The sequence below is a fragment of the Anomalospiza imberbis genome, chromosome 5 (genome assembly GCF_031753505.1).
Source record: "Anomalospiza imberbis isolate Cuckoo-Finch-1a 21T00152 chromosome 5, ASM3175350v1, whole genome shotgun sequence".
NCBI lineage: Eukaryota > Metazoa > Chordata > Aves > Passeriformes > Viduidae > Anomalospiza > Anomalospiza imberbis.
In genome coordinates this window covers 52,207,388-52,234,930 of record NC_089685.1, presented here as the reverse complement: position 1 = coordinate 52,234,930, position 27,543 = coordinate 52,207,388, and the positions used below count along the sequence as shown (strand labels likewise).

The 27,543-nt window shown below is 37.9% G+C and overlaps 1 protein-coding gene across 1 annotated transcript in view; it reads left to right on the top strand.

Moving 5' to 3' along the window:
• Positions 1-27,543, top strand: part of TRIM24 (tripartite motif containing 24) — a 54,677-nt gene that overhangs the window by 8,385 nt on the left and 18,749 nt on the right. Inside the window, exons 2-7 of the mRNA XM_068190784.1 lie at positions 13,556-13,674; positions 21,650-21,797; positions 23,746-23,878; positions 25,144-25,260; positions 26,279-26,393; positions 27,032-27,178. Of these exons, the coding sequence (XP_068046885.1) occupies positions 13,556-13,674; positions 21,650-21,797; positions 23,746-23,878; positions 25,144-25,260; positions 26,279-26,393; positions 27,032-27,178 (779 nt within the window). The remainder of the gene's footprint in view (positions 1-13,555; positions 13,675-21,649; positions 21,798-23,745; positions 23,879-25,143; positions 25,261-26,278; positions 26,394-27,031; positions 27,179-27,543) is intronic.

Here is a 27,543-nt window from a genome sequence, read left to right as displayed (position 1 = left end):
CTTGAATTTGAATGAAACAAGACTGTAGTGCAAATACCCTTTGAACTAAAATGATTGCCTAATTTGAAAAGTGACTGTATAATTTTCCCAATGAGCTAACACATCTGTCTGGAGTGTAGCTTGTGAAAAAGAGACAGGGATATTTTAACATACATGCTGACTTGGAAACCCCCCCTGTATTTTCTAGGATGTCTATATGAGGTCAGAAAGCATTTAATAAAACTTGATTGGCTTCATTTGTTTATAGGCATGTGCTCTAGAGTCTGAGTGTGGTCAAGGATGCGTGGAGCTGAAGTTTGTTGAACTGATGCTCTAATCCAGCCCTTATACAAGTTCATGTTGTGAACCTGCTATGTCAGGGTACTTGTAACACTTTAGGGGAGGGAATGCTGGCAGCTGCACAGGGAATGAGTAGGTGGAAAGAAAGAAGGAGAGAGCTGCAGCACTGCTGGGACTGGAGAATGAGACATTTTAAAGTGGGAGCAAGGTTCTAATTTTAAATGCAAGGTGCAGTGCCTTGACAAAACAGCCCAGCTCCAACAAGTCTGTTACTAGAAATAAGCAGTATGCAAAATTGTCCTGAACAGCAGAAGTGTGAATTGAAACACATTTTTTTTCTATCGTGGACTTTAAAATGAATAAACTAGTTGCTGAAATAATGTAGGAGTGTAAATTACAAGCCCTTCTCACCAGTTTATTTAAGAAGGGGAAACAGCTTTGAATCTTCTTTGCCACTGGAAAAACTTTGATTTGTAACTATTGTTTCAACAGTTTTCAAGTAAAAGTTGGAATTCATAGCATTGCCCAGCTGAGAGTAGAACAGAACACCATTTTAGTCTGACAGAACAGAACAGCACAGCCTTGCAGAAATAGGTGGAGGATGTAACTTAGGCAAACAGAAGCCATGCAAAAGGCAAGCAGGATGCCAGCTCAGCTCTGCGAGGCTGACAAAGCAGAAGTTATGGAAAACAATGATATTGTGTATTCCAAAGTGGGGGTCGAGGAACAGCCACCTCAAAAGGACACTGGACATTGAGGACCACTGAAAAAGACCCCCAAAGAACCCTGTAAGAACTCTCAGTAAGGGGTGTGACTGTGTCAAATAAAGTAATACATATACATCAAGTAGGGGGGATAGCTAATGAATATGTCCTCAGTGTGTACGATGAAAAATTGTTTACTCAGGGCACTTGATTAGAGGAAGGACCCTCCAAGAGACCTCTGCAATAAAGAGTGCCTGCTTTGTAATACTTAAAACTTGTTAGATATAAACTATCTGGCTGATTTCAGTATCACAGCCCTAAAGTGATAAATTAGCATAGCAGGCAACTCATCAGTTGGACACTGAGATAAAGACAATCTGTTTAGCAGACAGGCTTTGTTGAATGAATGTGGAGCTGTATAATGACAAGGTAGTGTCCCATAGCAGGACCTCAGTAATGGCTAAGTGTCTGGGAACTTCATATGTCTGGATTATATTTATCTCTTTTGTGTGTTTACAGATTCCTACCTTTTCTGGCTTAAGCAGTTGGTTTTCAGCACTCAATAATTCTATTCCTTATTTGCTCTTGTCTTGTTTGGGGGCCTTTCACACATTAGCAGCTATTGTTCTCACTTGTTTTAGCTTATGGACTGGTTGTTGAGCTTACTAACTACAGACTACTTGGCCTTCAGTAGTTCAGTTTTATCTTTCCTTTGGGAGTAGGGAGAAGGGACTGTGAGGGTATAACCCACAGGCTAGTATATCTTGGAAATCACTCAACTTAGAGTACTTAGATTGTTTAGTTTAATCAACTGTTAAAGGAACTCTATCTCCTTTGACAAGGTCTAAAGTTTTTTTTCAGTTCTCTCTCTATGCAAGAAATTCAAATGTGGTTTCAGAACTCATGTGTTAAATGTTGTCTGAGTATTACCTCAAAACAGGCACACAGAATTCTTTCCTTGGATAAACATAGGTGGCGTTCAGATAGTTTATCTGTATGGGAGTCCAGAGATGCTAGCAGCTCTTTCTTCAAATATTTCACTCCAAGTTGTTAAATAGAATGTTTCTTTTCTGCTTCATAGCAAAGGCAGAGTCCAGTCTTGTGAAAGAGTGTTCAGAAGTTTCTGGAATGGAACATGTGGGAGGATCTGTGGTCTTCCCACATCTAGCGGTGAATTTTAAACAAAAATTGAAAGAAAGTAGTCTTATGTTTATCATAACTCGTATCTGTACCATAAGAATGACTTGCAAGTATTGCTTTTATCACTCAGTAAATAAGTATTTGATATATAGACTGTTGGCACTGGTACCATTAGTAAAATTGTGTGAATCTTGATGAATTGTGCAGGGAGACAGTACTCTGTTGCCTTTTGCTTTTCAGAAATGGCCTTGTAGTGGGACTAGATACAAGTTAGAAGCAAAGCCATGATTTGTGGTAGTTCATGTGTCTTCTAGATTATTATCACAGCCATTGACACTCAACAGGGCCAAAGATCTCTCCTCAAATAATGATTTTAGAAGCTGTTTTGGCAAAATGAAGATGACTTTGTTTATGGGCATCCCAAATGAATTCAGCTGACAGTCCCCTTTGCTGTATTCCACCATTTGTGCAAGAGCTGAATGTAGTCTGGATTGTCTAAGAAGCTAAATGCTAATCTTGCATCTTTTAAAAGTCCATTTAGCAACAGTATTATTGTATTGTGTTCCAATCTGATTGTTTGTATGTGTGGGCTTTTTTTTTCCTTTTCCCTGCTTCCAGTTCCATTGAGATGAGGTCAGTTTTAAAATGGTTTCTTTGGCTGCCTTTTTGACTGATCTAAATTTTTGAGAATATGGTGTAGATGTTGTAAGCTGCAGGATGTCTGGCTTCAAACTTTTGCCAGAATCACTGCTCCTCTGGCTTAAAGTTGTGGCTGGTTGTTTTTGCTTTTCAATTGTCATTATGCCAGACAAGTAGGTAAGGAACCACAATGCCATGGTGGAACCCTTGTGATTATTCCTTAAATATAAAGGAGTAGAAGTACAATCTTGGTTCATTCCCAAGCTGCTATTGGATACCAAGTGTAGTATTTCCAGAACTTAATTATCAATCCTTAGAGGCAGTATGGTGCAAGAAGGTGTAAAAGAGATGGAGTGAGTGAAGAACAGAGGATATATAAATGGCACTTAGGAAGACCAGTTTTGCTAGAAGATGAATTTTCTTAAGCTTCGTTCTTAGTGCTGAGGGTGTCATGCTGGGAAAGCTCTTTTGAAGTTCTTCTTTAGTTCGGAGAAAATGGAGAAAACCATAGGAATGCTAGATTTCTTCTGTGGATGTGGATGTTCATTCACATCAGCCAACAGGCTCTGGCTCATGGTTCAGTTACCTACTGCAGCTTACAGCAACAGAAGGAGATAGACCATGGGAATATAAGCAGTATCACTGCTGGCTCTGTAACCTGCTGTTTTCTGAAAGCTGTAGGGCAGCTGTTAGAAATCCCTGTTGTTCTTATTTGATCAATTAGTTCATCTCTTCAACCCAGAAGGAATATGTTTTATTAGTTACATTCAGTAATTTTCTTATTAATACAGTGTCAGAGGAGATGATAACACTGCTTCTTAATTAATGCCGGTTCTTGCAGGCTGTGTAGCCATGTGTGAATCTCACAATGCATATACTGCTCCAGCTTGGTACTCTTAAAGCTATGTGGGAACTGGAAAAAGCTGGGCACCTTGCTTTATGAACCCTTACAACGGTGCTGTGGCATACTGGGCACATGTAAGAGAAGAATATAAAGTGAGCTGGCTTTTTATTCCTGACCATCTGCACCTGAAAGTGCAATCCCTGTAAGTTGCAGTATACTTGGAGGATATTCTCCTCTCTTAATGACTGGTTTTAGAATCTCAGAGGAATTCTTGCAATTGAAGTGGATGCCCAGTAGTGGATAAGAGTACTAATATAGTTACTGGAAAGCAGTGGATGTTTTTAAGTTGTAATTCTTCTGACCAAGTGTAAACATTTGCTTTAACAAGGAGACCACTCATGACCTAACTATTACCTATGTCTGCAATAACTATGAAGGGAACTTCATGTAAAATTTATATGAATCCCACTGAAACTTGGCAACACTGCAAAGAAACTTTATCCATTTTTCAAGTGTAAAATTCTATTCTGTGGAGTCAGCATAATAAATCAGTATTAGTTTTGTGCTGCCATTAAGAGTTGCTTTTTCATAGATGCAAAAATTCTGCCTGCGGACAAGCTTTATTGTTGAACAGCTTTTAAATATAACATGTAGTTAGAATAGACTGGATTTGGTAGTCTTGGGTTATATTACTTAAATGCATTAAATGGCTTGGAGCTTTATTTTTTTCTTCCGTTAATAATGTCTTGCAGAGCACTCAGACTTATCTGATGTAAACTACAGGAAATAGGTATCGTTATTTTTTTCTCCTATTAGAATGGAAATTTTCATCAAATATTTATTGTACTTTTCATTGTCTCTGTCCCTGTCAACAGAAAGCTTTAAAAAAATAAATCTAGAAAATTTTAAAATACTGCCAGGTCAAAGTATTTGTTATAGAACAGATTTAATTGCAGCACAGATTCAAAACGTACCTTTAAAAATACTCAGAATTTATTGATAAATACATAAATTCCTCTTTTTTGCTGTTGGGTATCTAACTGTTGGCCAGTGTAGTTGGATGGTAAATGTGCTATTATCATATTGTCGTTGAAGAAGGTATTGAAGAGACATTAATTAGTAAAAAATCTCTTCCAGTAACAATCAGTCCTTTTTTTCTTTCCACCCTCTCACCATACAAAATAACTTAAATAAAGGCAGAGCCTATTATTTTAAATCAACCTATTATTTCTATGTACATTTAAACATCCATTCCATACACAAATACTTTACAGATAAAGTTGATGGAATGTTCCATTATATTTTGCATCACTGTAATCTGTATTTTGAGATAGTTTGAAGGAAACGTAATAGAGATTTGATGACTTCTGAACTCTGTTCTTGAGGAGAACCTCAAAATAAATATCCATGTAGCAGAATATGGACAGATGCTGTGAACACTGCAGTTAACAAGTTGATGGCTCTGAATATTGACACTTCAGCATTTTAAACCAAGTTTTCCTTTGGAGCCACAGACTGCAGTTTGTTAGAGTGCAAAGATCTGTGTGCCTCAGTTGTGTTCTCCAACAGGAATTGAAAATCACAATATTAAAAATACATGGCATAGAATAGGCAGGTGAGTTGAAATTCAGCTGTCTGAACTAAAATATCTTCTGCCATGGCTGAGTTTTTGGGATGCCTGTAATATTTTAAAAAGGGCTGGTAAATGTACTGCACAATCCACAGGAGCCCTATTTCCTTCTGGAATAGTACCTGGAAGCCAGGCAGGATATTACCCCCAAATTAGGTATGTCTGTTTAGGCACCTCAGTTGCTCCCCTGAGGCTAGTGGCTGCAAAAATGAGGGCCAAGAGGGTGGTTTGCCAAGTCTCTTAGGTAGTTTCCAGTTACTGTGTGGTGAACTTACTGAGAATGGAAGCAGACTTGTGAACAACAGGTTACAAGGATGCATCTGAGCACTTGAAGAAGAGAGGGAGTAACATGAGCTAGTCAAAGGCCTTGAGTTGCATTATCACTCCTGTTTGGATGGCATTTATACTGAAATACTCTGACTAAAGCCTGTTAACCTACTGTTGCTCCCACTACTGCTTCTGATTTGGTTCCCTTAATATGATCCAGATTCTTAGAAGTTATTTTTTGAGGCTTTTTTTACCTTTACATCTCCTCAGTGTTGATGGGAACATTAAGGTAGCTGGGGCTAAACAGAAGTGGGCGAAACACTCAAGAGTGTCACATGTTGGAGTGTAGTTTTCATCCTTTCAACAAAGAATTAAAAAGAATAAACTCTTTCAGTGCCTTAGAAGGGCTTGGTTCTTTGGGTTGTGACTGGCTCTGTCCAAGTTATACTCTGCTAACCTGCTATTTTTATAGCTATGATTTCTGGGAATAGATGCATTGTACTGCCCCTGCTGAACTAACAGCTGGTGGTAGATGAGAACTCGAAAAGATGGAAGACCAGAGCATGAAATGTTGTGCTCCAAAGAAATGATTATTAGCTGTTTTGTGCTGTAAGGCAGGGTCCATCTTCATACCAGAGATACTGACAACAATTTTTTAAAATCCAAATTATATATATATTTTTAATTAATGTTGATTTTTTAAAATTGATTTTTTTAAAAAAATTAATAGCATGTTAATATGCTGCTATTTATGGAAAAAGGTACTAATTTCGTTGTTCCAGAAACACATGGATACAATGGACTTGAGCACTGTTGGCAAGATCCAAGATTATCTCTGCAAAACGGTATTTCAGTAGAATGTATAAATCTAAACAGCATTAAGCCCACTTTCAAAATGAAATACTTGGCTGATCAGAGAAAACGATGCAAGAATATCACAGAATCTTAAACATCCTTGCATGTTATATGTCTGAATTCATTACATATCATTTGGAAATACTTGACAATTTCAGGTCTGGAAAGAATGTATTTTAATTTTGATGAAAGAAATGCTCATCACAGTCAGCAGTGACAATTGGCTTGTTGGCAGCTTCTGCATCATCGTTTAAGCGCGTTCATTGCAAGACAGTGAGACTTTTTGTTCATCATCTTGTACTTAAAGATTGTCTATCCCACAATAACAATGTTTCCTTTTGTTAGCACTATGCCACTTCTTATAATTGTGTTGTTGAAGAAAATGCATTGGACAGCTTTGGATGTGAATGCAAACTCTGCCCTCAGAATTTCTTAAGGTATTCAGAAGTGGCTGGAGAGTCAATCCTTGCAAAATTTACAATTTTTGAAGTCTAATACATGCTATCTAAAATGTTTGATGATTGGGCATGTATAGCAAAAACAATCAACCATTTCACAGAGCAGCTGAAATATTTTAATTCAGCTCTGCAGTGCTTTCCAAGAAAGTCAATGTACTGCAGCATAAAAACTGGCCTGTAACACTCTTCCAGAGGGGGGATTACAGCTAATAGTCTTTATCTGGTTTTCATTTATTTGCATTTTAAAGGGTTTAAAATAATTTAAATGAACAATTAATTAATTGTAATTTTAATAAACTTTTTGCGAGATTGGTGGTGGGTTGGAATGTTTATATCTTGGCAGTAGGTGCCAAATTTCCCTTGAGATGTGCCTGCTTATTGGTTTAACCTATCTCCCCTCTACTAGCAGCAGCAGGCTGTCACAACTAGATGGGAGCAGCTTTTTCTGGAACAAACTGGTTTGAAGAAGGTGCCAATTTTGCAGCACCAGTAGTGGCTTAATGAGAAGCAAGAGGAAAGCAGTAATTATTTAAAAAATTGATTCAGACATTATTTCGCAAGATACTGCCTCTCAAATTAAGTTTTCTAAGTGTTTGTTCTTAACTGGGAAACACGACCTGTGTAAATGTAACCTGCTTACCCTCAAACCCATGCATTTTAATGAAAAGGCTTGCAAGTACTAATGGTATCTATAGAAAGAGCAAGAGGAGAAAAGAATCTGTAGCTCACAGTTGAAACACCCTAATTTTCTGTGTAGTTTTGTTAAAAATCTTATAGCTGGTGCTGCCTTCAATCTCTGACATACCTTTTATTAGTTTTAATTAGCATGTCCATGTTTTAAACATTTTAACTGGATGTGTAACTTGCTGTTAATATTTTTTTGTTCTGAAATCTGTATGGTTAGAATTTCAAGCAAAACATCTGTAAAACTGGAAAAGATTGCTGTACGAAACCATTTTTTTTATTCTGTAATGACTATATCGTTGCAGGTAAAATTGCCAGTTGCTTCTGAGCACTCTCTTTAATAAAGAGAGCTCTCTTTCAAAAAACTAGTGGGTTTTTTGACTGATTTAATCTGAAGAAAGAGAACTATTAAGTCCTCCTTTTTTTAGTAAAGCACTTTGCATCTACTAACAAAAATACCCTCTTGGATATACAAATGATCATCCAGTGGCTTTATTAAATTGGCTCTGAAACATGCTTGCAACAGTGAAGACACAAATGAGTCAAAATTGGGGCAAACCAGAGCAGTCTCCTCCTATTGTCTCGGGATGCTTCAGTGGTCTCGAATGTACTCGCAGGAAATTGAGTTTAGAGTTGGAAATAATACTGTATAACCTATAAATCCATTCTGCTGAATGGCATGAGATGCCCTTGTGGATGCAGCATGTAACTTGTAAAGAAGACTAAGAATGGGCCATGATTTTTCCTACCTAAAAGGCAGCTTAGCATTCCTTGAAAGTGGTGCACATGTTATGAGCCTGTAGCCAGTGGGGGCAAACACTCTTCTCTCCTGGCACAGCCCCATTGACTCAATACTGCAGCCCCTAATCCAGCTCAGTGCATGGCAGCATAAATCTTTCTGTTATCATGGGATAGAAATGAACGAGCAAGGGAACGAGCCTTGCTACTTTTGTTAGCATTGTGGTGTCCTGGCCTGGTTCAAGCAAAATCTGAAAGTGAGATTCCACAACTACTTGGATTTTTTTTAAGAATGCTGCTCAGGAGGGTGGAGGTCTTCTCTTTTACTCCTCCTACTTAAGAGCCACATGTGCTTGATCCAGCTCCCTTTACAGCTGAAAAAAACAATGCTCCTGATGCCAAGATCCAGCTTTTGAGATGTGCCTCTGCCCAAATTAAGGTTCAAACAAGATCATACGCTGAAGTCAATAATACAGATTTTATTTAACATGGAATGTCAGGGTGAAAGGTAGAAGGAAATAGAAAAGAGAGAGATCAGGTAGAAGATAGTTACTACCTGTAGATCCAGCAGTGTCCTTTTCATTCTTCCTCACCCTGGGCTTCTCAGTAGTGGTATTCTCCAGGTCTTTTCACTATTCATACCTATTAGCAAAGAAACAAATTACTGCGCATTGGCTACACAGCGCTATTATTCTGTTGGTTAATTGATTCCCTTGCTTCTAATGCTAATTAGTCCTTGTACTCAGTCTTCCTCTTTGTTTGAGTTGGTGGTCGACCTCCCCCTGCCAGAATTACGTTTTACCAAGTCCAAGCTGATTTCAGCACAGTTGCTGAGCTGGCTTTCCTTGTGGCCCATAAATTCTGCAGCTGTGTCCATTATCAGTGACACATTCTTCTCCCCCAGCTTTGTTAACCTCCCCCCAGATCTGAGCTAACACTCAGACAACAGCGCCCCTTTTATCTTATCTCGATCCTGCTCTGGTGGCTTGTCTTACAGTCCAAGTTCCAGGGAGGCATTTTCAGGCGGCTTCAGTGGTTGCAGATTTCAGCTGACCCAGAACTTGGGGTGATCTTTGTTTGTTTGACCAGTGACATGCTACAAGCAGATGCTTCTTTGCACACATTTCCACAGTGGGAATTTTTATCTGCAGGCATTACCCAGAATGGGCTAACCAGGTCTCATCTCTGCCAGGCCAGGAGATGAGCGCTATCCTGTCACTCCATTCTGTGCTTATCTCATGGCAAAGTCAACCTGTGGCTGTGACAGTGTTTGACACAGGCAACCGTGTTCTTTAACTCCTTGCACCTGGAACAAAGGAGCAGATAAAAATGTGGGATCTGCTCACTCACTATCCTCACAATTAACATGATGATGATTATGAAACTCTTCCCAATTTAAGTCATATGTTTTCACCTTTCTGTGTTTGCTCCATTAAAGAGAATCTTATAGAATTACTTTGATGAATAGAAACCCTGATACTTGAGACCTTTTGCTTAAATTCACCATCCTGAGGTTGACTAAATCTGGGTTAAAACTGATTTGTGTAGCAGTCTTCAATCTAGGATTACAACAAAAGCAAGTTTACCCTTCATACAGTTGCAGAAGAAACCCCTGACATAAGGTGAGACAGCATAAGGAATTCTAGAAAAGAAAATTCATGAAGATTTTGAGAGTGGTAGGCAACTTTTCCTTTTTTTCCCCTTTTCCCATCTCACTCTAGAAATTGTAAGTGATTTCTTGAACTGGTAGTTGGCAATATTCTGTTGGTGAAAAGGCACATGAAATAATTGGTTTGTCTTGGTACGTTTCCTAATTTCTTGCCTCCCCTTCCTTGTCTTCCATATTTTCAACTCAAGCTGACTTAAAAACTCTAGTTAATGCTGCTGATCTGGTTCAGTGGCCCCAGGTTTAATCTTCAGTGGTGGTGTTGTCCTCTTCCCATCCTTGTGTTGCTTCTCGTGTTGCTTCACTGTACTCAGTAGTGCATTTGGTCTGTGAAGCAGAGCAAGGGATGAAAGTAAAGCTTGGGAGAGCAGGAAAAATACATCCATGTCTGAATTGGTTTACCAGTCTCATTCTATGTCTATACCCATCTCCCAAACAAATGCAGAGACCAACTCAGACACCTGTGTTGACCTTGATAAAAGGAACAGAACATAACGATGCCTTACTTGTTCAAGTAAGGGAATAATGTGTTCTAAAGAAGTAGATTAAATAGACACACAGGATGCTTTGTGTAGCTGGAACCAGTGGATAAACAGATAATGAGGAATACAGTGCATTTTGTGGTAACCGTGTAACAAGAGGCAACAGTGCATGCCTTAAGAGAAATTCAGGGAAAGGTCACCTGCAACAATGGGGACTCTCAGGGAGTACCATCACCAGAGACCCCTTCAGAGTGTTATGAATGAAGTCCCTGTATGTCCAATTCAATAAACCACAAGATTAAAATTTAGCAGCAATTTTAATTGAGGTATAAAATAATAATACAATCAATTATAATCAAGTAGTTACAAAAAGAAATTTGGCATTGGTTCTGATAAAGCAAAAGCAAAACTGATCGATCGGGGTACGGGGAGGGCTTCCCACCCTGCCTCCTGTAGGAAGGCAAAAGGATCCAAACACAACTTTATATACTGTATGCTGATACATATTCATCAATAGTTCCCATAAATCTCCTCCTATTTTCGATTCTCGAAATGTGTGTCACTCTACTGCAGGGCGCATGCTCCCGTTGTTGCTATGGGGTCTTCTGGTCTCTTCGGGGTCTTCTTGGAGGAAGGCCGAAGGTCTTCCTCACATGTCCTCTGCATAACCTGGCAGGTGGCACGTGTGCATTGAGCTTGGTGTTATATAAGTAAGCACGATGTTCCAATTAAACCTTATTTATTTCATAGATAAGACCACTATTTTAGACTCCCTGTCTGGAATGGTCCTAACTTTATTCATATTCAAGGTTGATCCTGCTCTGGGAGTTGTCTTAACTTCAGTTGATGTCAGTTTTGGTTTGGGAGTCAGTTCCTGACTTTGTCCGTTCCCAAGGTCAAATCCAACTCCTGCATCCTGTTTTCCCACATGTATTCTTGAAGAAACCCATCTGCTTCATAACACTAATCACACATACTTTTCCAATTATTTTCCCAAATTATTGATATAATTTCAATTTTGTTAGCATGAATTACATCCATTTATAACAAGAGGACCCTGTAGGAACATAAAAGGACTGCTCTTACTAAGAGGTGGATGCGTGCAAATTAGTTCTAGAAAAAGTGATGTGTATGTATTAGCGAGGAAGTAAACTGTAATCAATATTTATGATCATGATGGAACAAATATCTTTTTTGTAAAGTTTTGCAATACATCGGAGTAGAGGAAATGGCCTCTCTGTGTCTGGTGTGCTGCAATAAAGAATGCCTGCTTTTTAATACTTCAAATTGTTTTAGAAAGTTTCCCCCCTTCCTGATTTTGGTTTCAACCCAGAGCACTGTGCTTTGTCAGGGTCAAGAATCAGCAGTGAGGGAACAGGGAGAGGATGGTTTGTAAGTGGTGCTGTTGAAAAAAGTAAAAAATAGTCTTTTTTGGAAAATGTGTCGCTTGAGTATTAGGAGATGTGTTCACTCTTGACTGTGGTAAATTTATTTGCTTAATTACAGGAGAAATTCAGTACTTGAAGTTCTGCTAGCTACTTGACTTACCAGAACTGAATTTCTCAATTATCCTTGCAGATGATGATATAAAAAATGTTACAAAAGTTGTAGCCAAAAAATGGAATTTGTATATCAAAAGACACTGCACAAATGGGTATTGAAATGCAGACTGGTAAAATGGCACTTAGAGTAAAATCAGCTTAACATCATAGCTGTTCAGATGAAAGTGAAATGCCTTGATAACAAGTGAAAAAGTGCTTGCTGCTTTTCCAGAATGAAGAAATGCTTTAGTAAAACGAGTGGACTTTTATTACAGCACTGCTTTATACTGAGTTGCCAGTTAAATCTTGATCATCTTTTGGAAGAATCTTATGAAAAAGTTACCTAAATCTAGTACAAAGCAATTAAGATAAGGAATTAAGTTCTTCTGCAGAAATATTTAATAGTTTCTGTACTTTTACATTTTATTGTAAAAATGAAACAGGAACAACTTTAAGCCCACGCTGGTTTAGTTAAATATGCAAGTGGTGAGTTATATACTGGTGTTGAATTCATTGGGTTAAACAGGGTAAACAGATCTTTTTTAATGCCCTAAATTTATGTTTCCTCTCAAATGGGAGCTGAAGGTCTAGAATCTATGACAGTGTAAACTTGCATGGCTGTTCTACTGTAGGCTTTTTGCATGTGACTTCCATGTCCTAAGTGATTATTTCAGCCTAACTTGCTTTCAATTGCTTCCTTTTTTGGTTGTAATGACTACAGTAATTTTCTTCAAGCAAGACGTCTGTGCCTAGCATTTTAGAGATTTTTTTTGGATGTTAAAAACAAGCCTCAGTGCTAATAGGACATTCTTATTTTCTGCAGCTAGAAAAGGTGTCTGCTTAAAAATGTTTATATAGATCTTTTCAATTTCAACCTAGTCTACTCACAGCTCAACCCCAAGTTTTGAACTTTACTTTGTCCTTTCCATTCTGTTGAAAAGACTAATTGTTTAACCCTTTGTGTTACTGGTTCTCAGCTTTCTTCAACCTGGAGCCTATGTTTCTGTCTTAGAATTGTACCCCATTGTGTCTTGCAGAGGAGAGGAGGGAGGTAGCCCTGCTTATTTATTCCTAAGTTTTTATTGCTTTTCTTTGCTTAATGTGAAGGTAGTCGTGATATTAATACAGGTCAATTCTTCTTCTCTACAAGTCAACTCATTAAATTTGAGTGTTCTCTACATTTGTGTTCTCTTTGACATGGATCAAGGTCAGTCACGTCACACTGCTGGCATGTATATGTGTGTGTATGGAATACCACTCAATGTCTCTTATTAATATTCCACACTAATAAGTGTTTACTTTAATCTATTCTATAGCAACAAATTGTCAATGGGAATATGTTCCCTTTATAGTAAAGTAATTATTTCTCTATAAGATTAAAGCAAATTCCTTATGGCATTAAAACAAGAAAGTGTTTGACCTTGGGTGATTGAATATGTCATCAGGGAAGAGCAAGTAAATGTTACTTCAGTGATAAATGAGAATTTGATTTTTCTTGCTCACACATTATTGACAGGAAAGTAGTATAACATCCTTTCAAAAATATTTATCCTTGCAAGTTGTCTTTGAAGTTGTTTAATATATCTTAGTTTGTGCAAGCATAATCAGATTTTCTTTTTTCCCCCCAGTCGGTGTTATCCGCTGTCCAATTTGTGGTCAGGAATGTGCAGAGAGACACATCATAGATAACTTTTTTGTGAAGGATACCACAGAGGTTCCCAGTAGCACAGTAGAGAAATCAAATCAGGTAAGTGCATTAACATGTAATCAAGTTAACACCTTTTGGATGTGTGTGCATATCTGTGGCTTCTTGCTGTGTGGCCTTTTTGCTCTTCGTGTGCAGACAGAACTTCAAGTACTTAGACATCACATGGGTAGCTAGTCTAGAAAATCAGTTAAAATGTATGAAAATGCATCTGAAGAAGGTGGTTATGTTACCCTATACTGTTGTTAATTGTTGATATAAACTTGCATCTTAATAGGAAAAGATGAAAGTAAGGAATAGGCATTAGAGTGGGAATTTCTGTACATTGGCCAGGGTACTTGAAGCACTCTTTGAAGCAAAGACTTGAATAACACTACACCAGGAGATCTAAACGGACTTTATCACATTACTGACAAAACATAGCATTAAATAGCTGGAGTCCTGTTGCCAAGGAAGAAGCTCAAAATGCTATTTGGGGAGGGTGGTATATTGTAGGGGTTTCTTGTCTGTTTTCCTTATGTAGACTCTCTCTTCTTCCTTCTGCAGTCAAGTAATAGCCATCTCATAAAAGTTGCTTATCTGGAAGAACAGTAATATTGGGTTTTTTTTCTCATGATGTTTTTTTCAGGAGGCAAGTACTAGCTAGCGTGGAAGAAATACCAAACAAATAGTCACATCTGTGTAGGATCACAATTGAACAATCTCTTAGCAAAATATTGCATGTCTTCATTTCTAGCTGGTAAGGGAGTATCTCATGCATCTCTTTACTCATGGACTTTTTATTAAACTCCAGGAACTTATTATAAATAATTCAACCTCTTTGTATGTTACTGCATTCTTCATAAGAATAGTACAGAAAGGTTGCTGAATCAGTGTGGCTTGCATTCCAACTCATGCCCTAATATTTGGATGGTGGTCTCCTTTTATTTTGAAAATTCCTCTTTTTCACTTTCCCATTTTAGGGGGGACTGTATCATTGGCTCTTGAGCTGTTTGCTTCAGGGGCAGTGTCTTAGAGGTCCTTTATTGTGCGTTCTGCTCCCTTCAAGGCTTAGCTGGAATTTGTGTTTGCATGTGGGAACGGCCACATCTCTTGAGAACAGATGACAGGAGCCAGTCAGGTTCATGATACCAACTCGCTGGCTATTGAGGGCGTAAGTGGTGCCTTCATCACTGAGCAAGACAACTTGTGTCTTGCAAACCATAAAACTGTTTAGATTTCAAGGAATTTTGAAACTGGATTTCTGAGAAATGGTAGACCTTACCAGAAACTGAATTGTGAGTTGCTGGAAGTACAAGCTGTATTCTTGCAATGTAGGACTGTTTGAACTTGGCTTCTTTTGGATTTGGCAAGGGGAAATGTTTGTTTTTTGTTTGTCCCCTGGGAACTCCAGGATAATAGCTGAGTTTTGCAGATGGTTGTGAGATTTACACAGCCTCTCAATGCTGTACCAGTAAGATTGACAAAATGAGTGGTCCCTGCTGAAAATTTGATTATAACTTTTATAGTGACTTTAAAATTAGGAAGAGAAGCAAGATAGCAAATAATGTTATACAGAAGCAGTCCTAAATGTTTGGGTGGTTGTTTTTGTTTGTTTGTTTGTTTTTGTGGTTTTTTGGTGTGTTTTTTTGAGAGGGTGGGGCAGTCCTCGAAGATACTGCTTTGGGGAGTAGTGATAGAAGTGGAATTTTTTTCCCCCTTGGGAGTAGTAACCATTTTTTTTAAGTCTCTGATCACCCCCTCTTCCCCCTCACAATATTTTTTTGCTTCCTGTGAAAGCTAAGTGGAGAATTCCATTCACTGAGTGGTGTGAGCCGATGTCAGGGAGGTTCTTGAAAGCATTTGTGTTTCCTTCAGATCCCTCCTAGACTTCCCTCTTACTCTTCTATTCCATATTTGTTTCTCCCTATCCCTGACACAAACCAGCAGGTTTGCACTTTGAAAGCAAGTCTATTCTTCAGCAAAGGTCCTTGGCTGAACTCAGCACACTTTTTGTAGCAGTTGAAGATAGACCAGCAGACTTTGCTGAACCAGCAGAATAGGACATTAATATGTTTTTTTTGCTGACTTTTTTCTAAAAAATTGGAGCTAAATGTTTTGTTAGATACCTGCTGAGTGTGTACCTTACCTCTTGGAAATTAATGATGTGCAGTTTTCTTCATTTGAATAGATTAATTTTGGTATGATAATGAAGATTTTGTACATTCCTTTGTACCTTAACGTAAGAAAAAAGCTACACTGTTCTGGAAATGTCTCTGTTGTGGAACAGCAAAGTTAGATCAATAATAGTTAAACTGATTAGTGTACTGTCCAGTGGGGAATATTATGAGGTTTAAGGATGATACAGCCTTCTAATCAGCCTGTCTTGTTTTGCCTTTGAAGGAGCAAAGAGAAAAGAAAGAAAATTTGCCATTTGTATAGGCAACAGATCAGAGAAATTAAAGTAGAATAGATACTGATACTTGCAGGAAATACTGCATCAGAGATCATCCAAATTCTATCCAAAACTGCAGCTATTTGACAGGATTTTTTTCTGCTGAGATAGTTAATTTGTCTTCGATAGTTTTTTAGGTTTATTTGAATGATTAAGAAATTAGATCTGGAAGCAAGGCATGGGTTTTGTGCAAATACTGTTGTGGCTTAGAACCACTGGTCTGTATCTGTGGTTAGCCTTATATGTGTGTTGGCAGGAAGGACTGTTTTATTTCAATCCAAAAGAGGCTGCAAAAGCCTTCTTGCAAATGAAATGTTTGATTGTTTCAGATTCAAAATGCTACTAAAGCTAAAGCAATTTTTAGCATACTGAATTAAAACTGCAGGAGTGAATGGCATATCATGGAGCCTGGCATTGTGGGGAGAGAAAAATAACTGGAACCCATGAAAGTGCTGTCCATCTATCTATAATCATGTTTGTCTTACCTGAGCCTGATTTGGGTAGCTCAGTGCACTACTGGCATAGCTGTGCTTTCTAGCAATTACTGCTGAAAACTTCAGGAGCACAAGAAATGAGCATGAAGTACAGAATTCAAACTGCCTACTACATGTTCCACAAGAGCTTTCTTGGGTAGCATTAAAGGTTTTGTGCTGGCTATTAGCATAGGAAACTTTGCAAAAGAAAAGAAACTCATAGGAAATGGAGTTGAGATCTTCCTGAAAGTAATTGTTGTAGGTTGTGGGCACCTAGGACATAAATACTTTGAAAGAGTAGATGCTTTACAATAGTTAGTTTTGTTTTTTTTTTTCCACATTGTGTGATTTATTGAAAGACTTGGGCAAAATTATTGGCTTCTAAAGAGAAGTTTGAAGATAAAAATTAATTATAAGAATGAGCAGAAAGGGGCTTCAGACCTAAGAGATGTTGCTGAAGGAAGTGCTAGATTTGAATAAGACTGAAGGGGTAGACAAGTGAGGGAAATTTAGGGACTTTAACAGAAGAACATGGTGTATGCAAAGCCATGAAAATAAAAATGAGAGATGTGAGACTGATGCAGGAGTGAAGACCTTAGTGATAACATGGGTGTTGGTGCAGCATACTGAGCCTCTAGTGCATTTTAGTCTAGGTTCTAATTCTCATAGCTTCTGTGTCCAAAACAGAATGTGTGTAAAAATATTTTTAATGGTAAGAATAACTTTCTGTATCTTTACCAGTTACTGACCTGGGAGTTTAATATATTGTACTAGGAATGAAGAATGGCTGGGTTTTATGTGAGATGCTGGGAGTGTAGTAACAAAACAAGGCAGCAGCTTAGATCTGATACAAGATCCTGATATTAGGAAAGCAAGTCTGACTGCCATTATGAGGTGATTATAAGGAGAATTTATAACAGTAAGTTTCTTCGTATGGTTTCTTTGTATGTTTAAGCATAATAAACCACTATGTGTTTTATTATGCTTAAACAGCTTATAAAAGCTGTGCCTGTGACCAAAACATCTCTGAAAGCCAGTGGTTTATGGAGGTGGGTAATAGACTCAGGAACGGTCACAGTATGCTCTTGTATGCTTTGAAGAGATGTGGATATTGATGGGATGGTGGGGTAAGAAGGATATGGTGATCAGATTTCATGCATTTTGAGCTGTCAGTACATGGTTCAGGTTTGGAATTATGTGTGGTCTCTGACTTCAGTGATTTTGTATGTGCCAGGAGATAGCCGTGTAAGTATTAGCATCAGAGAGGTTTGGATCCAGTGGGGGAAGGCATTGCATCTAATTTACATTGGTGAGGTTTGGAGTTCACTGAATATTCATCTGGACTACTTTGCTCTCTTCTCTGAAACCTTTGCTTGATTATTTAATCTCTTTAATACTCAAAGTGTGTTTAATTGGAAGAGTGGTTACTTATTACAGGAGCTGAGAAGACAGGTCTATTACCTCAACTCTTGCAAGTAAATGTGCTTTTTCTGCCATAAAAGCTTGTGTATTTTCTTAAAATAGTACTTACCTGCAACATGCTGAGTAATTTCTGCTTTCATTAAATTTGACTGAAGGCTGAATGAACACTTCCTGGGGTTATAAATACTAGAACTCGTAACTGAATTAAATGTAATTACAGCGAAAACTCAATTAAAAATAAATGTCTGTCTGACAAGAATAAAGGCTTATAGGTTAACTAGGGAAAGTTTTCTTTGAAATCACTGAAACACTGCTTGTGTGAGTCACAAAAATGAGTTTTAGGTTTTGTAAGTGCATAACAAATATTTGCAGTAATTATACTTCCATGTGCTTTAGCTGTATAGCTTACTCTAATAACTAGGAGGTCTAGCAAAATCCAACCTATATCTGAAAATGCATATTTCAAATCAGAAGTGAATGGGAGCAAATCTGAAGCTACCTAGAAGGCACTGCTGTTTTGACAGCTTGAGTTATGATGTCTATGAAAAGCTTTAGAAATCTGTCTCATGTCCACTTGGTGGATTTGAAGAGTATAAAGATGGGATATATATTTTTGATGCTACAAAGGAGGAGTTTTGATTCTTTTGGCAGCACCTGATTATTGGTTATTGAATCACAATTTTCATCTCAGTCCACATACAGCAGGTCAAAGCAGTTTTAAAAACCCAACTAAAGCATATGGAAAAAAGACAATAGATTAAGCTCTTGGAATCTAGGGAGAATTAATAACTTCAAACATTCTTTGAACTTAACTAAATGTCCTGGTATGTTCATCTGCCTGATTTTGCTAAAGGTGATCTGGAATGGATGTTGTGGGGAGGTTGGTTGGTTGGTTTTGCTTTTAATTCTTTTAATTTGGTTCCTGCCTCTTTTTTGGTCTTTGTTTTGTTTCTTTGACTTAGGGAATGCCTACAAGATTTTTTTTTTGTTCTTTTTCTCTGCTTATTTTGTTTTTAGGGCTGTTTTTTTGTTTTTTTTACACTAGAAAACCAAACATCTAGTATGTTACTCTCCACTCTGACTTTTAAAAACATGTCTGGGTGTTTGGAGGCACAGCACAATCACACCTCTCTGGCCACAAGACTGATGTGAAAACTTTCTTGTGCTGCCTATTCAGTTCACTCTCCAGTCAGCATTGCTGATGTAACTGAGCCTTGGGCTATGATGGTGTAATCAGTCCTGGTTTGCATCACAGTCTTGTAGAGGGTTGCACTGGCACAAAAAGGAGGAGACACTGGCTAAAGAGAAAGGAGGGAGAGGACTTTTCCCCCCAAGAATTAAGAATAATTTTAAATTTTTTTTTTGTTTTGTTTTTCAAAATGTCATTGAACTTAAGTGTTAATAAGAAGTGTTAGTTTTAACCCCAGCTGGTAACCAAGCAGCATGCAGCCTTTTTTACTTCTCCCTTTCAGTTTATTTCCTCCCTCCCTCCCCACCTCCAGTGGGATGGGGAGGAGAATCAGGGGAAAAAAAGATAAAACTGTAGGTTGAGCTAAGAACAGCTTCATAAATGAAACAAAGTAATATTAATTAATTAAAATGATAGTAGTAATGAGAGAGAAAGAGGGAGGGAGGAATAAAGCCCAAGACAAACAAGTGATGCCAAATAAATTTGCTGACTACCCACTGACCGATGCCCAGCCTTTCCCTGAACAGAGATTGGTGCCTCCCACCCAACTCCCCAGAGTTCATATGCTGAGCTTGATATTCTGTGGTATGGAATATCCCTGTGGGAAGTTCAGGTCAGCTGTCCTGGCCACATCCCCTCCTTGTGCATGTGGTGACTGGCAGAGAGCTTGGGAAGCTGAAAACTCCTTGAGTTTGTGTAAGCTCTGCCTAACAAACTGATGTGCTGGTTGTTGCCATCAATGTTATTTTCGTACTAAATCTGAAACCACGGTGCTGTGCCAGCTGCTAAGGAAAACCCCCACTCTATCTCTGCTGAAATCAAGACAGAAAGCAAAAATTTACAATTTCCTGATTACAGTTCACTTCCTTTAATTGCTTCATTTCAATTTTCTAGACTTCTTTAATGATGTCCTGACTTTGGTATTTTTCACTAGACTACTGGTCTGGATAGGAATAAGAATTTTTTTTTTGTTAAGAGAAGAAGGGGAAGAAGAAGAAAAAACATGGAGAAGTTAAATTTTTGAGATTATTTTGAAAAAGAAAACTTTCAGGCCTCATTTTTGTAAAGAAACAGAAAGAGGGGCACAAGCCCAAATTTTTCTCATTTGCAGGTCACCTTTAATGAAAAGAAACTGCTTCAAACTCCAAGTGACAACAAGAGGGGTCAACAGCCCTTGTGTTGTAACTTCATTTCTCAGAAGATACTTACTTTGAGAGGTAACATGATCCAGAAGAATAAGCACAGCATTGGGAATCTGGAACTCGTGTCCAAATTCCAGTTCTGTCAGTAACTTGCTATCTGGCCTAAGGCAAGTTTTGTGCTAATTTTCCTTTCTTTCCTGAAGGGGAAACTGGAACACAGTTCTATGTATATATTTTTTATCTGCATGAGATAGAAATATTTCCTTCCTCTTTAACTTAATCTATATTTACCTTGTGTGGGTGCAGAAGTCATTTGGTTGAGTTTTTTTGATCAAAGTGAAAACAAAACTAAAACCTAAAATTTTCTCCCTTTTGCTCCTGCAAGCAGAAATCTGTCACTGTGATCTGTAGGATGTAGCAATCTTCAGACACCATGAGGCTTTGGTTTGCAGCAGTGCTGAACATGGCCAGAAATGGGTGGTAGTTACCTAAACCAGTACCACATAAGCATATTCACTATTTTTTATTACCAAAACCCCATTGAAGGCAGGACTACAGAGGTATCGCAAAGGAGGGGTAAAAATGAAATATTATGAGCGTGTGAAACGGTGTTGTCCATCATTGAAAGTTTTCAACCTGTTGTTCAGATTGTGTTACTGCAGCAAGTTTTTTCTTGTTGTATTTACTCTGTGTAGAGAGGTTTTGGTCTGCTGAAATGTTTGTTTTCTTAATTATTTCTTTTTCCTAGGTCTGTTGGGTGTAGTCCAAAGAGCCCCAGGAGTTAACAGGCCCCAGTTTGAAAATTCTTGTGCATTGGTTGCAAATCGGTTCCGGGGTAGCTTTTTTGACAAACTTAACTGGAATACTGTCTTTAAGAGGTGATGCTAAGATTCTTGAGAGGACCCTTGCTGCTTAGTATGGTGTGTTCTTCCTGAAACCAAGCAGGTGACTGGAAGCTAAAATTAAAGCTGCTGTGTGAACTGAGGGAGGCTTCTAAAATCAGAGTAGTGCTGCTTGTGTTCTGTCATTAGTAAATATTTCACAACAGCATCTTGTATACAGTAAACATTGTTTGGCTTCTAAGTGTGCAGGGAATGGCAGAAAGTAGTGGTCTGATTTTTATCATGTCGGGTAAAGATTTTAGGGTAATACTGACAAAATGACCTGTTTCTTTGAAAAGTTCCATTCAATTACTTCTGTGCTGTTATTTATAATGTTCCTGTACCTCAGGCAGTTTTGTGTTCTCATTTCACTGTTTTCAGAAGACTATTAAACTGCCCTGATGATGATGTATGAAGAATAACCTGTGTGTATATTCCAAACTTATTTTAACAGCTGCCTTTCTTCCTCTTGTCAGGTCTGCACAAGCTGTGAAGACAATGCAGAAGCTCATGGGTTTTGTGTGGAATGTGTAGAGTGGTTGTGCAAGACCTGCATCAGGGCTCACCAGAGGGTTAAATTCACAAAGGATCATACTGTGAGGCAGAAAGAGGAAGTATCTCCAGGTAACATATTTATAATTTCACAAAGAATTTGTGTCTGCATTGGAAAATTATGTTGGACCAACACACTTTTTAAAAAAAGTGGTAACTTGAAAGTTGATGTTCTAACAGTTTTTTGTCTCAAATAAGCTGAATAGTGGAACAGGTTGTTTTTCTTTTTTTATTTTTTTTTTTATTTAACATATTTTAAACCAATAAATACACATAGATTTTTATCTTCCACATGGATTGATTGCAAATTATTGTCTAGACTTTGGAGATCAGCAGCAGAAAATACTTCTTTAGGCATTAGGCTTCTCTAGTTTTACTAGAAATCTAACAAAAGTTTAATATGAACTTTATTGTTGTATACAGCAGGAAAAGGAGCACCAATAGATTATATAATTTCAGCATTCTGATAAAAAGCCAGCCAAAATTCGTGTTTTAATTAAGTATCTTTTGAGCCTGAAATATTTTGCCTTAGGGAAAGTATGTTATGAATTGGGGCGTTTTTCCTCAGTAGGATCTACAATAATTCAGGCTAGAAGGGACCTCAGGAGGTCATCTAGTCCAGCCTCCTGCTTCAGGCATTCAGTTCTGAGTTCCAGTTGCTCAGGGCTTTATCCATTTGGGCTCTGGAAACCAGCAGTGGTGAATGTGGTGCACAGTACAGCCTCTCTGAGAAATCTTGACTACTCTGTGGTAGAAAAGGTTGTATTTTTCTGTTCATTGAGAACCTCTTTTGTTTCAGATTTTTCCCCACTGTGTCTTGTCTTTTAGTGTCATTGTAGGAGAATAATAAATGTTACAGGATGCTGACAAACATTCTACTGGTTCTAATACATCCATTGGACTTGCACGATTTTTCCTGTAAATACATAATTTTTAGCAATTGTTATCTATTATTTTAAATAATTGTATTAGAATAAATACTTCTTTTTGTTCCACCCTATCTAGTACTGTGAGGTAATCTATTGCTCAAAGGGTGTCTTCCACCATGGTACTTTGAAGATATTCACTGTATTCTGTGTCCCACTTTCACACATGGTTTATCAAAAGTGAGTACTGAGTGTACTTTCAAGAGAGGACAAAAATGGGTAGAAGTGGCTGATGAACTGTTAGGCAGAACAGGATTTGGTGGTAGGAATGGTCTCAGTGCACTCAGGCCTCTTTGGGAGGCAGTTTGTTGGTGAGTTGCAAAGAATTTTGACCGAAGGATAGAGATCTGAAAATAACATCTTCCAGATTTTTGGAAAAGAGGTAATTGAATGGGTATGAAAAAGAGACCTTATTGATCTGCAGTGAAGGATGGGCTGCAGTGTGAAAGCCAGTTTTCTTTACAGGCTGTATAATCCTTATGAACTCAGTGTCCAACATAACTCTTAGGAAATCGGGCTTTGTCAGTTAAATTGTTTAAAGAAACAGATTCCATTTCTATGCTCTGGTGGTGTTTCCTGCACCCTTTGATATTTGCACACTAGAAACTGAAGTGAGACTTCTCACACATTTAGAATGGGGACCCGAAGGGAAGTTCATATCTCCTGGTTATTATATTCTGTATGTTCTACACTTTGAATTTCCATGTCTCGATGTCCTCAAACCCCTTTCCACCGAGTCAGCTGAGAAAGAAGACAGAGCATGAATTAAGTCAACCACCTCATCTCCATTTGAGAAAGGAGCTTGCTGATTGTGCAATGTCTTTTGCAGCTGCAGCAGTACTGGCTACTCCTTTTGTAAATAGTTTTGTGAGGCCAGAAGAGACGATGTTAAAATAGGTTCTAGACATTTTCCATTAGAGAGGGTGCTAGCTTCATGCTTGAGCAAGAAGAGCGAGACATTGCAGTTTGAGCTTATGGCTGTTACAGTCTTGGTGAGTGACCTGATACACACTTGTACATCTAAAGAAAAACAGGAGAATGCAAATCTTGAACCAGGTCAGTTGACTGTACTAACATCTTCCTTTATTCAACAGAGGCAGTTGGTGTAACCAGTCAGCGACCAGTGTTCTGTCCTTACCACAAAAAGGAGCAGCTGAAGTTGTATTGTGAAACCTGTGACAAGCTGACCTGCCGAGACTGTCAGTTACTAGAGCACAAAGAGCACAGGTATCAAAGCATAGTGTATATTTTATCCATCTCACCTACAGGAGGGTAGCCTGAAGTAAGTTCAGACAATCTAGTTCTAGCTGTATGGAACACAGTCAGCTGCTCAGAAATGAAACTCACGAAAAACCAGAGATTGTATCCCAAAGAATGTGACTGATCAGTGTGTGTTACATTTAGAATAAAACCTAATTCTTCCAGCTGTTAATCTGGTGACTTAAGCACAAGACCTTTTTTACATTCAAGTTATTTGGTCAGAATTTGTTGCTATGCAGCTCTTCAGAGAGTCCTTAGAAAACACAGGGGCTGTGTTATGCAACTGTACACTTATGTGTAATTTCTCCATTTGTCCTTCAACAAGATTATATAACAACATTACCAAACCGTTTTGGAATGGAGAAAATGGAAATTCTTTTTTCTGTGAAGAGCCCTTTCAGAGGAAGAGTTAACCTACAGTTTGGCTAATACTGTACTTTGACAACACTTTAACTCTCAAATCTTCATGTTGCTATTCTTTTGGTCATCTCTTACTGGTCACTGAAGCTGAAAAGCGGAATTACACACAACTTCTGAGTACAAGGCAAAAATCTTGCTGGTTGGCACGTATAGTAATCTTTTGGGACAGATGCACTCTGGTTAAATATTAATCTACTTGCTATACCTGATGCAACACCCAAAGATCTTGCTTGCCCGACTAGGTGAACATCAGTAGGTGGAGAAGTGTTGGCCACTGTTGCTCCTTGGAACAGGCTAAACATTGCTTTTGCAGAGTTGGCAGTCTTCCTCTTTTATTCTCCTTTTCTTAGGATTTATATCCCTTTTATAATGTGCTACCTCTTTTTTTCCTCAGATTGCTAAAGATTTTGGTTCCTTGATTTAAAATGTTGCCAACTTTTACCAACTCGGCAATCTCTTCTATTTCTGCCTTCTTGTCTTGCATTAAGTAATAGCTTACCTGCATTTTCACATTCAAAGTGACGACTACCTCAAAACATTAATTTTTATTTTGCTAAAATTAGGCTATTTTTTATTTATGAAAATCATAAATTCTTACCCCAGTATGACAGGAAATAGACTATAAAATTAAATATACTATAAATGAAATATATAAGCATTTCCTGACATATGTTTCCATGATGACAGCTAAATTTCAGATATCAGCAGCCCCTATCTTCAATTAAAGAAGTATTATTTTGTAAGTCACTCTGCTTTTTAACAAGTATATAACACATTTTGAACGTGTAAATCCTCACTGCTTTTTACTACAGGTACCAGTTTATAGAAGAAGCTTTTCAGAACCAGAAAGTTATCATTGAGACACTAATCACCAAATTGATGGAGAAGACTAAGTACATAAAATATACAGGGAAACAGATCCAAAACAGGTTTGTATTAGATTATGAGGTTAAAACTGACAGAAGGCAACTTTACATATACTGTAGTTTCTTGAAATGTTTAAATTAGTGTATTTAGTACATCCCTCCTTTTATTCTTCCACAAAGAGGAATTCTAAAGTTCACTGCAGTGACTGTTGCCTGTTCAGTGTGCTTGGCTGTGTTAGGTAATTCTTCTGCTCAGCCTGTGGACTTAATGGACAGCAGTTGCTTGGGTGAAACAAAACAGCTTATGCAATAAATACTGTAGAAGACAGTCTTAAGTTCTTCCCCACCATCAGCAGATTAATTTTCTTAGTGTAGATCCCTCTTAGAAAGTGAATGGTTATGAGTCATTTTTTCATAATGTTTGTGACACATATTTGAAGATTTATATAGTACTTTTATTCTTGGGGCTCTATTCACTGGGTACTACAAACCTAGGAGAAAAATAAATCTGTAAAATGCAATCTGCAGCAAGCCTTTGTGGCTGCTCCTTCAGCAGAGTTCAGGGGCAGCAGTACCCAGGGAGATTCAGCACAGCTGGGGATGCCAAGTGTGATTTGAACTTTTCCTTCATCTCTGCAGTAGAGGTTTCCCCAATATAACATTAAGCTTTGCTGTTATGAGCTTGAGCACTATTGTTGAAACAGCTAAATTAGTGCCATTCTGCCTTAGATGGAAATTAGACTTATGCAGTTTTGATTGGCATGTACCATTCCAGAAGATAAATGCCAGAACTCTGAAAATCGACAATTTCAATTACAATGAGGATTTAATTTTTATCAGTGACAGATGTCAGAGTTATGGCATTAGAGTTTGCCACCAGTTAATTAATTTTATCACAGGTCACTCTTACTTGCTCTATTTCTCCCAGTAATTTTCCTGACTATAATATCTGATGATACATGTATTAATTGGTGCATATGACCAAGAAGTATTGTAGTCTAAGCAACAGATTTTTTCAATACTGTTTAGAGGATGGGTTTATGAACTAAAGAATATTATTTTCTATACTGTCTACTTACAGAATTCTTGAAGTCAATCAGAATCAAAAGCAGGTGGAACAGGATATTAAAGTTGCCATATTTACACTGATGGTAGAAATAAATAAAAAGGGAAAAGCTCTGTTGCATCAGTTGGAGGTAATTTCATTTCTGTCTTAAGAAAAATTTCAGTCTTAATATTTTTTTAATATTTTTTTCACATTACAGTAAATTTCTAGCATTAGTCCCCTGTGCATGTCCTATCATGATTCCAAAGTGGAGTTGTCCTATACAAGCTACTTGAGCAAGTGGGGTTTTTGGTGGAGGAAAGTTTGGTTTTTGAGGGGTGGCCAGTTTCTTTCTCCGTGCTTTTGCAATACATAATTCCACACATCATGCATGAAAAGTGTTCTATCAGATTTTTTCATAAATTCAGTAATCCAGTAGCAAATCATAGAGAATTGCCTAGAATGGGTACCTGGAAAAATATTATCTCCAATTGTGTTTTAAAAAGAGAGTGTGTGTGTGTGTGTGTAGAGAGGCACACACATATATACATATATATATATGTATATATATATAAAATATATGTAAAAATGTGTCATTAGCACAGAAAGTCCTGATATTTTGAGTAAATGTGTACTGACTTTTCTATTTGATAGCTGCACCAGGGGGCAGGAGTCCTTTTTAGAGGAGCTAAGTGAAACCACTTGATCACTGTGAATTACCAGTATGAAAGTTAATGCCTTTTAAATGTAAATTGAAGCTTTTGATTTGAACTGCTTTTCTACTTGCAGACTCTGGCAAAAGAGCATAGGATGAAACTTCTGCAGCAACAACAGGAAGTGGCAGGTCTCTCTAAACAGCTGGAACATGTCATGAATTTTTCCAAGTGGGCAGTTTCCAGTGGGAGCAGCACAGCACTGTTGTACAGTAAACGTTTGGTAAGGTTAGGAAGACAGCTCTCTCCATTCTCCTAGAGACTAGAGTTAAGTTAGATATGCATGCACATGCTTGTCTGGAGTACTAGGGTATTAGAATTTTGAATGATTTTCTACTAATTGGAATATTTCTATATAGTTTTCATGGTTTTCTCTTAAACATAAATACAGAATGTTTCTATTAACTTAGCTCTCTGGTCATGGTTCTCTCCTGTTACATGCTATAGAACTATTATAGATCTGCAGAAGTAGAAACAACTCCTTTTCTTTGGGTTGAAAACCATGAAGCCATGAAACACTGGGAAAAAATGTTGTGTGTCCAACATCATCATTGTGCTTCTTTACAATACTTGCTACAGCATCTGAGT